At 40.7% G+C, this 14373-nt stretch overlaps 1 protein-coding gene across 1 annotated transcript; it reads left to right on the top strand.

Annotated features, from left to right (window-relative positions):
- The first annotated feature begins 2213 nt into the window (after nucleotides 1–2213).
- LOC149816150 (abscisic acid 8'-hydroxylase 3-like) lies at nucleotides 2214–10322 on the top strand. The gene is made up of 9 exons (XM_089988193.1): nucleotides 2214–2471; nucleotides 2614–2935; nucleotides 3851–4000; nucleotides 5193–5441; nucleotides 6026–6115; nucleotides 6642–6720; nucleotides 7220–7326; nucleotides 8007–8125; nucleotides 10090–10322. The coding sequence occupies exons 1-9, from the start codon at nucleotides 2275–2277 to the stop codon at nucleotides 10205–10207; spliced, it is 1431 nt and encodes a 476-aa protein (XP_089844319.1). The 5' UTR covers nucleotides 2214–2274; the 3' UTR covers nucleotides 10208–10322.
- Nucleotides 10323–14373: the final 4051 nt, after the last annotated feature.

The raw sequence follows: 14373 nt of genomic DNA, 5'->3' as shown, positions 1-14373 counted from the left end.
CATTTGAAAATGACACACTGATTAACCTTTCATCATGAAACAGTGGAACCCCACAAAATTATGAAAATCTGGTCGGTTCTTCTCACTCTAATTTAAACGTTCTTCTTTTCAAATTAAATTGTCAAACTCCCCAAAGAAGTTTGGCTTAGTGGAATGGGACCTAGGCCGCTAGGAAGGTTGTCTAAGTTCAAATCTCATCGGTGTCACCCCTTGCGCAAGCCCAAGCGTGTGGCAACTCTACGAGGGCAAGGGGTAAGCCCATGGAGTTGTACGGGCTTCTGGGACAGCAACCTTAATAGTAACTAAGTACGTCGGGCAAAGCCAGCATGGCTAGGTCTATGATTAGGAGGTGGTTATTCCATATATATATATATAAGTGTTGTGAGAGGCGTACGCCTCAGTACCTGAAGCGTACGCCTCAGAGGCGAGGCGAGGCGCACGCTCAAGGTATTGAGGCGTTGCTGTGATGCGCCCCTCATCAACCTCCGACCAGTTGTCACCATCGACCACCGGAGTTGCTCTGCTGCAGCTGCTGCTCAGTCTTCTCCGACCACCGGACGACCGGCATATCCCTCGCTTCCGTACCAGCTGGGCGCGTGGTCTCCCCTCCCACCGCTTCACTTCCATTTCAGTTGTGAGAGCTGAGGCGTACGCCTCAGAGGCGAAGCGCATGCTCAACGCCTAGCTTTGCCTCATGGCATTTAACAACCTTGATATATATATAATCCAACACCTAACAAAGTCACTAATGATGATTAGGAGTTAATGATGTCCCCCAAATCAGGGGCATTTTGGGAAGAAGTGTGGGCAGGGTCACTTTCGAGACAACTGGAGATGGTCGGCGCAGGGACGCCGGTGGCCGACATCGGACGGAGGACGCATCCCGTCCCTTCTTGCACCTGACGGGAACATCTTAACCGCCACATGCTTGACACGTGTCCAACGTCTGCGGGGACGTCAGATCAGGTGGACCCGGGTTGCGAACGTTCCGTTTCTCTGAAATCCACATACAATGATGTACGAAAGGTTGAGGGGTCCACATCCCAACTGGCACTGACGTGGACGTCCCTTTGGCTGCACTCCACGGACACCGAACCAGGTGTGCGCCCCACCTGGCCAAGTCTACCTGAGGCTTAAAATGCGCCCCGCCTTGCCTGCGAAAACCCGTCCCGATCAATTACCAGAATGCTCTCCCACTTTCTAGTCTATCCCAGATGGATCGAATCCCCAACATGTCTGGATCGATCCAGATGATCCAAATGGTCTTCGCATTCTTTGTTGGCAAGCGGGCAACGACCAGACCAACTCAAACGATCCTAACCAAGCTTTTAGAAGCCCAGATGACGGGTTTGGTTTTGTTAGACAAGTATCCATCGGATCAACCCGGTTCAAAACCATCACCAACTCTATGTATGGTCTTTTGAACCTGGACTATAGCAGAAGTTCAGGTCGTGTTCGTCATAAGATCGTTTCTAGCCCCAGTTCACTCGTACCGGTTTGGCCTGTTAGGTTCGGGTCAACACTAATTGTACGCGAAATGTGAAACTGGAGGTATCAAATAACACCCCAATTTCAGCGTTTCCTACAACTGCCTCCACCCAAACGGCGTTTGTGTTGGGTATTCCCTACTTCCCACTCTGGCTACCTCCGATGGCTAGTTTCCAAACAAGGCCTAAGTTCAACAAGATTGCCAGCAGGTTTATCTTGACCACGAGCCAAAGTTAGATCCAAACCCCGTTTTAGTTGCACCCATCAAAACCAGATTCAATAAAGTTCTCAAGTTCGGTATGGATCATGGACCCACCGAAATCCAATTGGACCCTAGTTTGAGTTGTTCACTCTCTAATGAACCCAAGCCTAGTGGATGGTGCAGACACTAGACAGACCCAACTTTGTACCTCAATCATGGGGGTAATTTCGTCATTATGCCTTCCTTTTTTATTTTTTATTTTTTAAATATTAGGCAAGATATATACAAGTCAAATTTGTTTATGCTAAGGACGTGGACGTCATGGTCGATATATAAAAGAGTGAAAACTATTCCTAAAAAAAAAGTGAAAATTAGCAAAGTTATATAAAAAAATATAACATTTATGTCAGAAAAGAAAATTAATAAAACGCTCGCTAAAATTAGTAGATTACCTGAACAGACAAACTGGCCCCACCCCACATCTATATAAGAATCACCATCTTGTCTTCCCAACTCCACGTTCCCTCCCCCAGTACCAAAATCTCTCTGCATCCCTCTTTAAAGAAATAAGAAATACAGAGACCATGTTGGTAGAATCAGCTTGCCTGCTCTTCTCTCTCTGCGCCATCTTCTTCTTCTTCTCTCTCTATAGGCTCAATCGCAAAGGGACCCATGTGAGCTCAAAGCTTCCTCCTGGGTCCATGGGCCTTCCTTATCTAGGAGAAACCCTTCAACTCTACTCCCAAAACCCAGCCATCTTCTTTGCAAATCGTCAAAAGAGGCGAGCCCTTCACTCTTGTTTTCTCTTCATATTCTCTTCTAAACATGTGGGACTTAGGTTTTCTTCTTCCATCTGTATATATATATATAGTTTGTATATTGAAAGTAATTAATATGCAAGGGTTGGTATTGTTGTTTTATAGACATGGGGAGGTATTCAAGACGCATGTGTTGGGGTGCCCGTGCGTGATGCTGGCGAGCCCAGAGGCTGCGAGGTTCGTGCTGGTGACGCGCGCGGACCTGTTCAAGCCAACCTACCCGAGCAGCAAGATGGCGATGATCGGGCCCTCTGCGTTGTTCTTCCACGAGGGGGACTACCACATGCGCCTCAGGAAGCTGGTGCAAGCCTCCCTCCTGCCGGATTCGATCCGCGCCCTCGTCCCCGACGTCGAGGCCCTCGCGGACGCTGCCTTGGACTCGTGGACCCATGGCAGGGTCGTGCATGTATTCTCAGGGATGAAGAAGGTGAAGGATTTTTTATTTTATTTTCTTTTTTAACATTTTTTTTTTCGCTCAAGGAGAACTCTGCTCATTTGATAGGGGCCACCCTGGTGAATTGACGGGATGTCACAAGTTCTAATTAAACTGAATGCCTCCCCGGTGAATGTCACCAGATTGACGGGATGTCACTGGTTCAAAACTTATAGGTGTGTCACCAAATTGACGGGGATATCACAAGTTCGGTGTGTCTTAACTAAGAGGCTGAAGCCCGGTGTACCGTTTGATAGGGGCCACCCCTGGTGAATGTTACCAAATTGACGAGATGTCACAAGTTCGAAACTTATAAGTGTGTTTCTTAGCTAAGAGGCTGAAGCTCAGCCTACCCTTTGATAGGCAAGAGAAACCTGCGGTTTTTTGCGCTGATGAACTCTTGCAAATTTTGTTCTCCAGTTATCAGAACAAGAAAATATCTTTTTCCTTTCTTTTTCTTTTTTTGGGTTTTTGTGGTTCAGGGATTGTTGGCGCATCTTTGTCTGATTGTCCCAATCATTTGGTACAAACTCGACTTGTCCTCGGACTGTATTGCTCTAAAAGATCATCTTTGAATCGCGGTGCAAGCCTGCATGGGGGAACAAAGGGGTCCCCGCGCACGGTGTGTGCCGTGTTTGAAACGCAGGGATCGCTTTTTCCCACAGCCTTACTTTTGAAGGGACGTGCGATTGGCGCATTCTGGACAAAACACCATCCGGATGTCCGGGCAGCGTTTTCCAGCGGATCAAATGTGCTCTAAGGATGCGTTTGAAATGCAGGACGAAACCTGCCCAGCGACAAAATGGTCCCGACTGCGTGTTCCCTTGAGCAAAATGGACTACCTAGAGAGAGAGATATTTGGTTTACTTGTTTGACTCACTGTTTGATTATTTTTCTTTTTTTGTGCAGTATACATTTGATGCAGGGATTATTTCCATTTTTGGGAGATTGGATGACAAATGCAAGGAGGAGTTGGAGAGAAATTACTCCATGGTTGACAAAGGATACAACTCTTTTCCTAATAAGGTTCCGGGTACACTGTACCATAGAGCCATCTTGGTAAGGCCAACTTAATTGCTCTGGTCTGTTTCTTATTAAGGAATTTTTCAAAAAAGCGGCTAAAGTTTGGGCATTAATCAAAAAAATGCTCTCAAGTTTTGAAAGATTTGAAAATTGCACCTAAATAATATCGTGGTTAATTAAGAAGTCCCAGGGGTTTACTACCATCGAGTTTGTTGTTAGATGTGCTATAGAATTAGCATTTTACCCTCAACATCATATTTAAAAAAAAAATACACCTTAAAAAAGAAGGAAAGAGTTTTTGAAAAGTTAACTGGTAAATTAACTCTCTTAACTCATCTTGGATCAGGGATAACCTAGGTTAAAATGAATGAAAGTTTGTTTTTCATTATTAACCGTGCAAAAATTCAAGTGTCCTTTTAAATTTTTCAAAACTCAGGTGTGTTTTTTATTAATGACAAAACTTTAGGTTCGTTTCTGAAGATTTTTCTTTTTATTAATGAGCACTTATGGTCTTGGCGGTTTAGTTTTTGAACCGTTACAAAAGGGACCAGCTTCAAATCTTTAAAATCTTGAACCTGAAAAAATAAAATTTGTATAATGATCTTTGTTATTCTTATTGGGCAGATAATAGCTCTTTACGTCATTATCAAAATCATAGTTATCAGGAAACAAAATAGATACGAGAAGTGATGTATGAAACTGAAGCAGGAAAGCTAGTGCTGCAAAGCAGTATGAAGTGGAAAACATGATATGGTTACGAAGCAATTAATTATTATGAAAAATGAAAAGGAAACTCATAGAAAGCAATATGAAGCTTAGGTTAAATCAAATAAGAAATAACATGAAGACAAATATAAAACGATGTAAAAACCAACATGCAAACTTATAAAAAAATTTATAATTTTTTAATATGAAAAACATAGAAAATGAGGGGGAAAACTAGTGGGAAGTGACAAGACATGAGAAAGAAACTTTAAGAAAGTGAAAAGGAATCTATTTGAGAATCGAAGAAGAAGCAGGTTTCTCATATTTTGGAAGTGGGTTTCTCAAAGCTTCTCCTCTTTTTGGGGGAAGCGAGGAGTTTCCCGCTTCTAAAGAGAGTTTATGAGGAAGTGAGTTTTCCCAAAAGCTTCTGGTAACTATGATCAACACTAGTGTCTTTTATTTCATTTGTATGGTCTTGATGTGATAATGGCATGGACTCTAAATTTTTTTTTTTGTGATGAAGGCAAGAAAAAGATTGGGGCAGATCTTGAGCAAAGTGATTGAAGAAAGAAGGGTGAAAGGAGAAGTGAAGAAGGATCTCTTGGGTAATTTGATGAATTACAGAGGTGAGAATGGTGAGGCTCTGAGTGAAGAGGAGATTGCAGACAATGTCATTGGGGCTCTTTTCGCTGCCCAAGACACCACTGCTAGTGTACTCACATGGCTCCTCAAGTACCTCCACGAGAACACCAAAATTCTAGAAGCAGTACGGGTAAGCATGTCCCTACTCGTTCATCGAGAGGGTGTTTGATCCTGCGGACAGTGCTGTTCACAGTACGCAAAACGCGTGGGGCTCACACCCACTACCCGCCCATGCAATTACATCCTGCACATCCATTTAGGACGTGTTTTGCTGTTTCAAAGTGTTCCATCCTCCCCCTGGAATAGGAGAGGACAGGACGGAAAAAAAATGTGTCCTCTCTCTCCTTATCCAACGCTGTCTGCAGACAGGACATGGTGTCCTTGTCCGCCCCCCCCCCCCTGTCTGTCAATCAAACGCCCTTGACTATTGCTGCGTATAAAGGTGTAGTCGTTTTGGCACTCCCCTCATCTGGTAGGGGCCGACTTATGAATATCACCAAGTTGACGAGATGTCATGAATTCAAAACCCATAAAACCATCGTTTGCCACATGGTGCAAGCTGAGTGTACTCTTCAGTGGACAGGAGGGACCTTAAGGGTTTTGCCAACTGAACGTGTGGCTGGCGGTGGGCGGAATTTCCCTTGGCCTAACCAAATTAGCCACTTTATGCTACTGTTTGTTGCTAATTGTACTCATCTTCCTCTCTTGTCACAGGCTGAACAAATGGCTATAAATGAAGAAAATGATGGAGGGATGAAAAGCTTGACATGGGTGCAAACCAAAAAAATGCCGTTCACATCCCGCGTATGTGCCATGATCCTTGATTCCATTCCCACATGAACAATCATACATTAACATATGCATGAATGGGGTGTTAACACGTGTTGCATTCACATGCATAACATAGACCAATGCATCAGTAACCTTCATGCATGTGGGGATATATATCATGACATCATATATGTTTATGCAGAAAAACCAACTCAAGTCTTCCTCATCATATGCACATAAGAACATACATGAACGTGCAAATATATTTTTATGTATGTGCTTATGTACCATCCAGCATGCGGAAAATGATATCCTTCAATTAATCAATGGTCATGTCTATATATATATATATATATATATATATATATATATATATATATATATATATATATATATATATATATATATATACGCATGATTGAACTAAATATATATATGAGAGCTAGGCCATCAAAAGTATGTATACAGCAACAGTAGGATACAGATGCAAATAGGTATTTCATATTCATTTATATCTTATATACATGGATTTGTGATACTAAAATAGGTATTCTTTCAGGTAATAATGGAGACATTGAGGAAGGCTAGCATCTTGTCATTCACATTCAGGGAGGCTGTAGTAGATGTGGATTACAAAGGTTCAGCATCCTCCTCCTCTGCTTATTTATTTATTTTTTGTTTTTTGAGAGGATAGGAGTTACAAAGGAAAAAACCCAATCACTGACCACGTATTGGCAAGACTCTTTTTGTTAAAGCCCTTGAGGTCCCCCCCGTCCACTAGGGAGTATACCGAGCTTCGACCTTGAAGTGGGTTTTGAACCATGGTGATCCCATTTCAGGTGTGGTAAGAGAGCAGATCAGGTGATCTGTCAAATCACTTTAAGAAAGTGATTTAACTTCTTCACCGTCCATTGCTTCATCCCACAAGGACCTCATGGTCCTTGTGCACATTGTGGGCGGTGAGGATGTAAGTGATTTGGCAGATCACTTGATCTGCTCTCCCAGGGTAACCCCTAGCCAGGAAGGCTGAGCCCTTATGGTCAAGGTTGGGCATTTTTTGCTATGTTAGCCAAATTAACCTGACAGAACTAGCCATTAATAAGCATACTTATTTTATTTCTGTGCATGGTTCCGCAGGGTACCTTATCCCCAAAGGGTGGAAAGTGTTGCCCTTATTCAGGAACATACATCACAACCCTGAGTTCTTTCCTGAACCCCAGAAGTTTGACCCTTCAAGATTTGAGGTATGCACTTCTACTGCTTATACTATTGGTAGGATAGCATTTGTAAGATACTCAAATTACCAACTTGTTCTCCATTTCCAAAGAAAGAAGGCTTGGATATGGCTCATGTCAGGAGAGTGGGCAAAGAGGGGACTCAGTTAGGTCTCAAGATTCCTAGAGAATGGACCAAGCTGGCTTCAAGCTGTGCCTACTTTGCCTATGTAAGCACCTTGGCTCTAGTTGGTATTGGCCAAATCTATAATATCTTGGCATGTGGCATGAGTCATATCCAAACTTTCACAGAAAACATAATCCTCATGTGAAAACCATGAGATGTGCAGATAGGAAATCTATACAGGTGTGAAAATTTCTCATAGAAAAACTTCACCTCCCTACATGGACAAAATTTACCCCCGTGTGGTGGCAAAGATCATATACCACTATGAGATTCTCTTGTATGAATTACATAGAAAGATTTTATTTTTTCCACACTTCAAAGGGAATTTTCCCTCTATCTTACTTCTAAACATGACCCAATGACATGACTAAGGAGACCCGGGAAGCTGATGATCAACATGAACCTGAGTGTGGCCAAGTCAAGGGGATGATGTTCTCTGTGATTTATTGGAACGAAAAAGAAATTGAATTTGGTTTTTAACTTTTTTTTTACCAAAAATAATCCTTCTTCTCATGTGTAACAGGTGGCACCAAAGCCAAATACTTTCTTGCCATTTGGCAATGGAGTCCATTCTTGTCCTGGTAACGAACTCGCTAAGCTGGAGATGCTTGTGCTTGTCCACCATCTTGTGACCAAATATAGGTGAGTGCACACACACACAAAGATGTTTTTGGTTTCATATCATTACTAGATGCTTGAGTGAGCTGTAAATTACACCAAGGAAAGATCATTACAATAACCAGAATAGTGATATTGTGCTTAGAACCATATGTCAAACTGGTGGGATTGATTCATAATTGCATATATGCCTTTATATGTTTAACTAGTATGGGTTAATATTTGGTGTTATTGAAGAAATGGAACAATTGAGTATAAATAACCTTGTTTTCATGTTTTTTTTGGTAGATCGGACTTTATAAATGTGATCTACAAGATTTGTTTGGTAAAAAAATGGGTTTTGAATTATGTGATTGCGACATGTAAGTAGGTTTTTTAAGAGATAAAAAAAATCACACCTCACAAAATCGTATTTTTAGATCGAAATAGTACAAACCATAGTTTCATCCTTACAAACAGACCATGTTGAACATGTCTGTGGTCAGATTAAGTCAATAAAGCTTGAACCTATGATTTTCAGCTCAATAGTTTTGTACCTTCAATAGCACCAAACAAATTAACCCACACCAAACAAAGGAGCCCAACTAAGTATCACCGTGATTGCTCTAGCACGTGTTTGCTGCATGCACAATTTACCCATCCATTTAGAGAACATGTTTGCTATTTTCCTCCAAAAATGCCTTTTGCATTTCACACAAACATGTTAAGGAGAAAATTGCTGTGTTAGATTTGCAGGTTTTTTTTTTTTTTTAGGAGAAACACCATTATGGTTCGGACATCCTGGATATGGACTGGGTTGCCCTGTTTCAGTCCCTGGTGTATAACTCCTCGGGCTAACCCCTCCTTGTATACCAAGAAAGCCTCATTGCTTTGGCCTTATGGCAAGGAAAGGATTGGTTTTGCTAGCTATGTATCTTCAAAAGTGTTGATTTGGAGAGTTACTGATATCCATTTATTGGTCTAGCACCAGGTCCATTCATGAGTTCAAAGCCAACTGGAGGACCACTGCCAGCACATTTACCATAACATGTACATGCTAGGAAATCCCCTTGATAAGGGTAGAAAATGAGACAAGCTGCTTGTGGTTTGGTTCGTAAAAAGCTTGTTTCAAGCTACAAGCTCGTTAATTAGTAATAATATATTCTAGATATATCTTTATGTCACATAATATGGTATAAAACAAATGAAGTATTGAGATTGCAAACAATAGGTTTAGAGTTTAAATCCAGCGTTGGAACAACTTAGTTTTTTTAGCAAACAAGCCAATATGAGCTTGTTCGATAGCTCTAGAGTTCAAATCTTATGAGTTCAGCTTTATAACAATGTATTTTTTTTATTAAACGAGCCAACTCGAACATGGGCAGTACTCGGCCCAAGTACTTGGACGAGTGAGTGGATGACATGCATCCCACGAGAGCTGATCAAAGTGATCTGTCAAATCACTTTAAGAAAAATGATTTGGCATCCTCACGTTCCACAATGTGGACAAGGGCCATGCGATTCTTGTGGGACGAAGCAATGGACGGTGAAGATGTCAAATCACTTTCTTAAAGTGATTTGACAGATCCACTGATCTGATCTCATCCCCGCTGCACCCCCCCCCCCCTACAGCAGGGTGGATGCATGGCATCCACTGATGGGACCCAGTACCTTAGGATCACTGGATCAAACCTCCTTGAACACAGCTTCTTTAACTTGAGGTCCATCCCAACGCCACAAAAAGGAGCGGAGCTTGAGCACCTTGTTTTCAGTTTGTTTGGCTCGTTTACTAGCCCGGGTGGAGACCTACATCCTAAGAATATCTATTTGTATAATCATAATAAAATCCTTGATATAATTATACTTGCCATTGTCAATGCTGTCACCCTCATTTTCATTGTCATCATCAGTATTATTGTTTTTATCTTTCATAGATGAAGTTAGGAAAGATGTTTTGATGAGGGTATCTGAATTTCAGTGACTAAAGTTTTCAATCCAAACTGCTGCAGGTGGGAGGTGGTGGGATCAGACAATGAGGTTGAGTATGGGCCATTCCCTGTCCCCAAGCATGGCCTTCCTGCCAAATTTTGGAAGGCACGTCATTTAATACCACTCAAGAAGGAATGAAGCGGGAATTTTTCTCTTAGGGTGCGTTTGGGTAAATTCTCAAAAATTGTCGTGGGATTGAGAATTTTTAATTCAAGAATTCTAAATAAAAGAAACCCCTTTTTTGTTGAGTTTCATGAGAATTTGCAATGGAGAGAGAGAAAGAGAGAGCTGGTTCTGATATGAACGGCTGGAGAGGGAGAAATGTCTGAACAGGTATTGAGATTTCTTATCGTTCATGGGAATTGGAAATTGTAAAAGGAGCCAAGTGATGATGAATTGTGATCATATATATATATATATATATATATATATATATATATATATATATATAGAGAGAGAGAGAGAGAGAGAGAGAGAGACTACCCATTAAAAAATATGTCAAACCTACCCACTACACCTTTTATTGGATTTTTGATGTTTTTTTCAAAATTTTGACCCTACATATATAGATGCTTATTTTTATAGGAGTCAGTTCTTAGAGCATTTTATTTCAATGCATGGATTGGTTTTTATAAGTTTCAAAAATCAATGGTGTATGATTTTCATAAATTTTTTAGGCCACAAATACTATTTTTCTATCCAAAATTCATGATCCAAGTGTGGATTTCTAGTAAATCAATCTTCTGAACACATCTGTACAGTCAAAAATTTGAAATAAACACTAAATAGGTTCTCATTCCTCTCTATATATATGGAAAATGTTTTACAGGTCCCATTTTTGTTAGGTCCTGGCAAAAAACACGGTTGTAGTGTTTTTGCCGAATCTGAACTTGTAAATGTATTCACAATTGTTTATTTGCCAGGGAACAGATTTTGAATTGAACCAATTTGCCAAAAACAAAATATTTTATCATCAAATTTTAGCACAACATGATCTTGGATTTTTCACCCCTCCAAAAAATACATATATGCATGAAAAATACCTAATTGAATGCATTTAATAGGATAAACATCTATCGGTTTAGATCAAGCAAAAATTACCTCCAGCCAATTTCTTGCTGGGACCTAACTTGGGGCCTAATTAAAAAGAGACCTGACGAGAACACACACACACACACACACACACACATATATATATATATATATATATATATATATAGAGAGAGAGAGAGAGAGAGAGAGAGAGAGAGAGAGAGAGAGGCAACAATGGTAGTCCTCTCAAAATTTTAGAACTGGATTTCCCATCAGGATAGGTGAGAACTTAAAACAGGGATTGAGGATTTTCCAGCCATTTGCTACTGAAAATCCAAACATGAGAATGCTGACATTGTGGTGGTATGTGAGTATATATGAAAATTCTCAGTCTCCTACTTGAATGTCATTACGGTGGCGGTTGCCATTATTGTTATTATTATCATATTATTATCATAATTATTACAAAAGATGAGTATACATAGAGCATTGGATAGTTCCAATGTTGTCAGTTTCTGAACTGAATCGTTTTTTTAAAATGATTCAGAAAATCAGCCTGAATCAAATTGAATAATTTTGAATCAGCTCATCTTCAAAAATTGAGCTTTAAAAAATTAAAATAATAAAAATCCAAAAAATAAAAAATCAATTAAGTTAATCTAAAAAAACAAAGTACAGAAATCAAGTGGAGATTCAACAGAATCCTAATAATATTTTAAAAATCATAATTATTACAGCATATTAAGTTGAGTTGGCTGGCCGAGGTACGAGTTGGTGCCAAACGGTTTGTTCAGCTTATTGAGTTGGGCAACCATGATTTGGAGTGAGAGCATATCAGGTCAGAGCTACAGTGCATGTTCCTGGGTCCCCACTGAGCGCTGTGTGGCGCTCAATGGGGGTGTACGGGGAGCCATACACCATGCGTGTTCCGGTGGTGCACACGCAACACCCTCTTGGTCAGAGGACACCATCAGAGGTCACCCTGATCCCTCTTGGTCAGAGGGCACCATCAGAGGTCACCCTGATGTCATTCATCCATGAGATGAGATGAACGGCATCCCAAATACCATGGTTGAACTCTATGTTTTCAGTCCTTCCTTTTGCAAACTCTACCGTTTATTTAGGGCATGAACGGCTCTAGAAAAAATGTGGGACCCATCTAAGAAATGTAGAAGAGTCCAACCATGGTATTTGCGATACGGTTCATTGCATACCTAAGGGTGCCAAGGGGCCTGGTTTACCCGGACCCCCGACCTGAAACAAATCCTATAGGGTCCTGGTATGGTGATAAAAGTGAACCAATTAAGACCCAGGTCCAGAGACGAAAGTTCGATTAATACATGGACCTGGGTATAGTTTGTGAAATTTTATACCAGATCTGGACCCGACCCAAGTTTCGATTAAGACCCACAATTTTTCAATGTAAAAATGAAAAAAATATGGTTTTACTAGGTATGGTCCGGGTTTTGGTTCATGTAGTTTTTATTGGACCTGAGTATGTTTTTTCTTATAGTGAACACGATTAGACCCTAGTCTAGACCCGATACCACACTCAAAAATCTGGTCCAAGCTCGGTTCCACCTAAGTCCGAATCAAACCCGACGCATTGACACCCCTGCTGATACCCACTCATTTAATGTAGCCATCGCCTTCTTTAATTTAGACCACAACCTTCATTTGTCTTCCTTGCTTCACTTTCCTGTTTTTGTTTCTTTTTTGGTGATTTTTTTTTTTCTCCCAAGGGCATGTTTGAAAGCGAGAAAATGGTAGGAAAAAATGCAAGCATGAAATAAAAGATGGCAAGAAATTTTTTTAAAAGAAAGTTTTTCTAAATATATCCACCTACCACCATTTCCAGCTGTATCACACTCACTGACTCTCTCTCATTTTTCTCACATTTTTCATTTAGAAAAGTTATCATATCAAAACTTTTTATAGGCACATCTTTTTCTTGTAAGAATTTTTTTAAGTTATATTCATGCACCACCATCAGGGTTGCAAACGGTTTGGATCCGGAACAACAAAATATATGGGGATTCATATCTCTTTTTAAATCCCTCACATCTTTTTTAAATTTTATTAGCTGCACTAAATTCTTTGCTTACATTTTTTTTTTTAAGATTAGCTGACCAGCTAATAAAATTAATTTAGTGCCTCAAATTTACTAATTTTTATGTATATTTTAATAATAATTAAATTGCTGATAAATTAATGATATATATATATATATATAGCCGATATGCAATATATGTGGCAAACTATAGGTTGACAATATATTAACTTGTGACCATGCTTTCATTGCTGTTTGGGATGTGTTGCTAAAACACTGCATTGAGAATAAATTTGGATGTCAACACCATTCACAAGAGAAAGTTTTTGACAACTTCGTCTTCTATGCCATATTTTGCCAAAACCATATTTTGGTGATTCATAAAAATAGGGATGGTAATGGACCGGGGCCGCCCCATCTCAAGATTAGAACCTCCAACCCCGCCTTCATCCCCGTTTTATGTCCTCCATCCCCGGTTAAAACGGGGATGAGGCGAGGCAGGGCCCCGTTTCCCCGTAGTCTATTGCCATCCTTTTGAAGGACCGGGGATGGGGTGGGACGGGACTAGGTGGGGTGGGGAAAAGTGTAAGTCCATCCCTGCCTCCATCCTTGAACGGGGATGGATTTTAACCTTCATCCCCGCCTCCATCCCTGTTTCATACCCTTCATCCCCGGTCCAAACGGGGCGAGGCGGGGCCCACTTTCCCCCGGTCCACTGCCATCCCTACATAGAAATGTTGTTTCTATCTCAATGCAATGCTCCCAAACAAGGCCTAGATGATTCAAACATTTGAAGTTGGGGTCTTCGATCCCACACATTTGAAAAGACGGTTTTATAACAATGACCTGCTCTGTTAGAACTTTGTGGGTTTGACCGGTACTAGACCCGCACCAAACTCTATGGAGTCAGGGTTTGGTGATAAAGAAGAAGGCTGGATTAGAATCCAGGTGGGACTCATATAGTCTGGTTATTATATGGAGCCGGGTATGATTTATGAAATTGCATACGAGACCTAGGTCTCTTCGAGTTCCGATTAAGATCCATGATTTTCAATGTAAAAAAAATAAAATAAAAAATATTCTACTGGCATGAACTGGGTCCGGGTTAATGTAATCCTTAAAGGACCCGGGTAAATTTTTTGTTATGGAAGACTCGATCGGACCCGAGTACGATATCAGCACCTTAAACTCAGATCTGGGTTCGGTTTCACGTGGATCCAAA

This window comes from Nuphar pumila, chromosome 14, assembly GCF_984573655.1.
Source record: "Nuphar pumila chromosome 14, dmNupPumi1.hap1.1, whole genome shotgun sequence".
NCBI classification, from domain to species: domain Eukaryota; kingdom Viridiplantae; phylum Streptophyta; class Magnoliopsida; order Nymphaeales; family Nymphaeaceae; genus Nuphar; species Nuphar pumila.
The sequence above is the reverse complement of the archived record's forward strand: the minus strand, read 5'-3'. Positions and strand labels throughout refer to the sequence as shown.

What these genes read in the sequence shown, in the direction of transcription:
- LOC149816150 (XM_089988193.1), top strand. Translation starts at nt 2,275, where the DNA reads ATGTTGGTAGAATCAGCTTGCCTGCTCTTCTCTCTCTGCGCCATCTTC. An exon ending in TATTCTCAGGGATGAAGAAG is followed by an intron (nt 2,936 to 3,850) that starts GTGAAGGATTTT and finishes TTTTTTGTGCAG; the next exon opens with TATACATTTGATGCAGGGAT. An exon ending in AAATTCTAGAAGCAGTACGG is followed by an intron (nt 5,442 to 6,025) that starts GTAAGCATGTCC and finishes CTCTTGTCACAG; the next exon opens with GCTGAACAAATGGCTATAAA.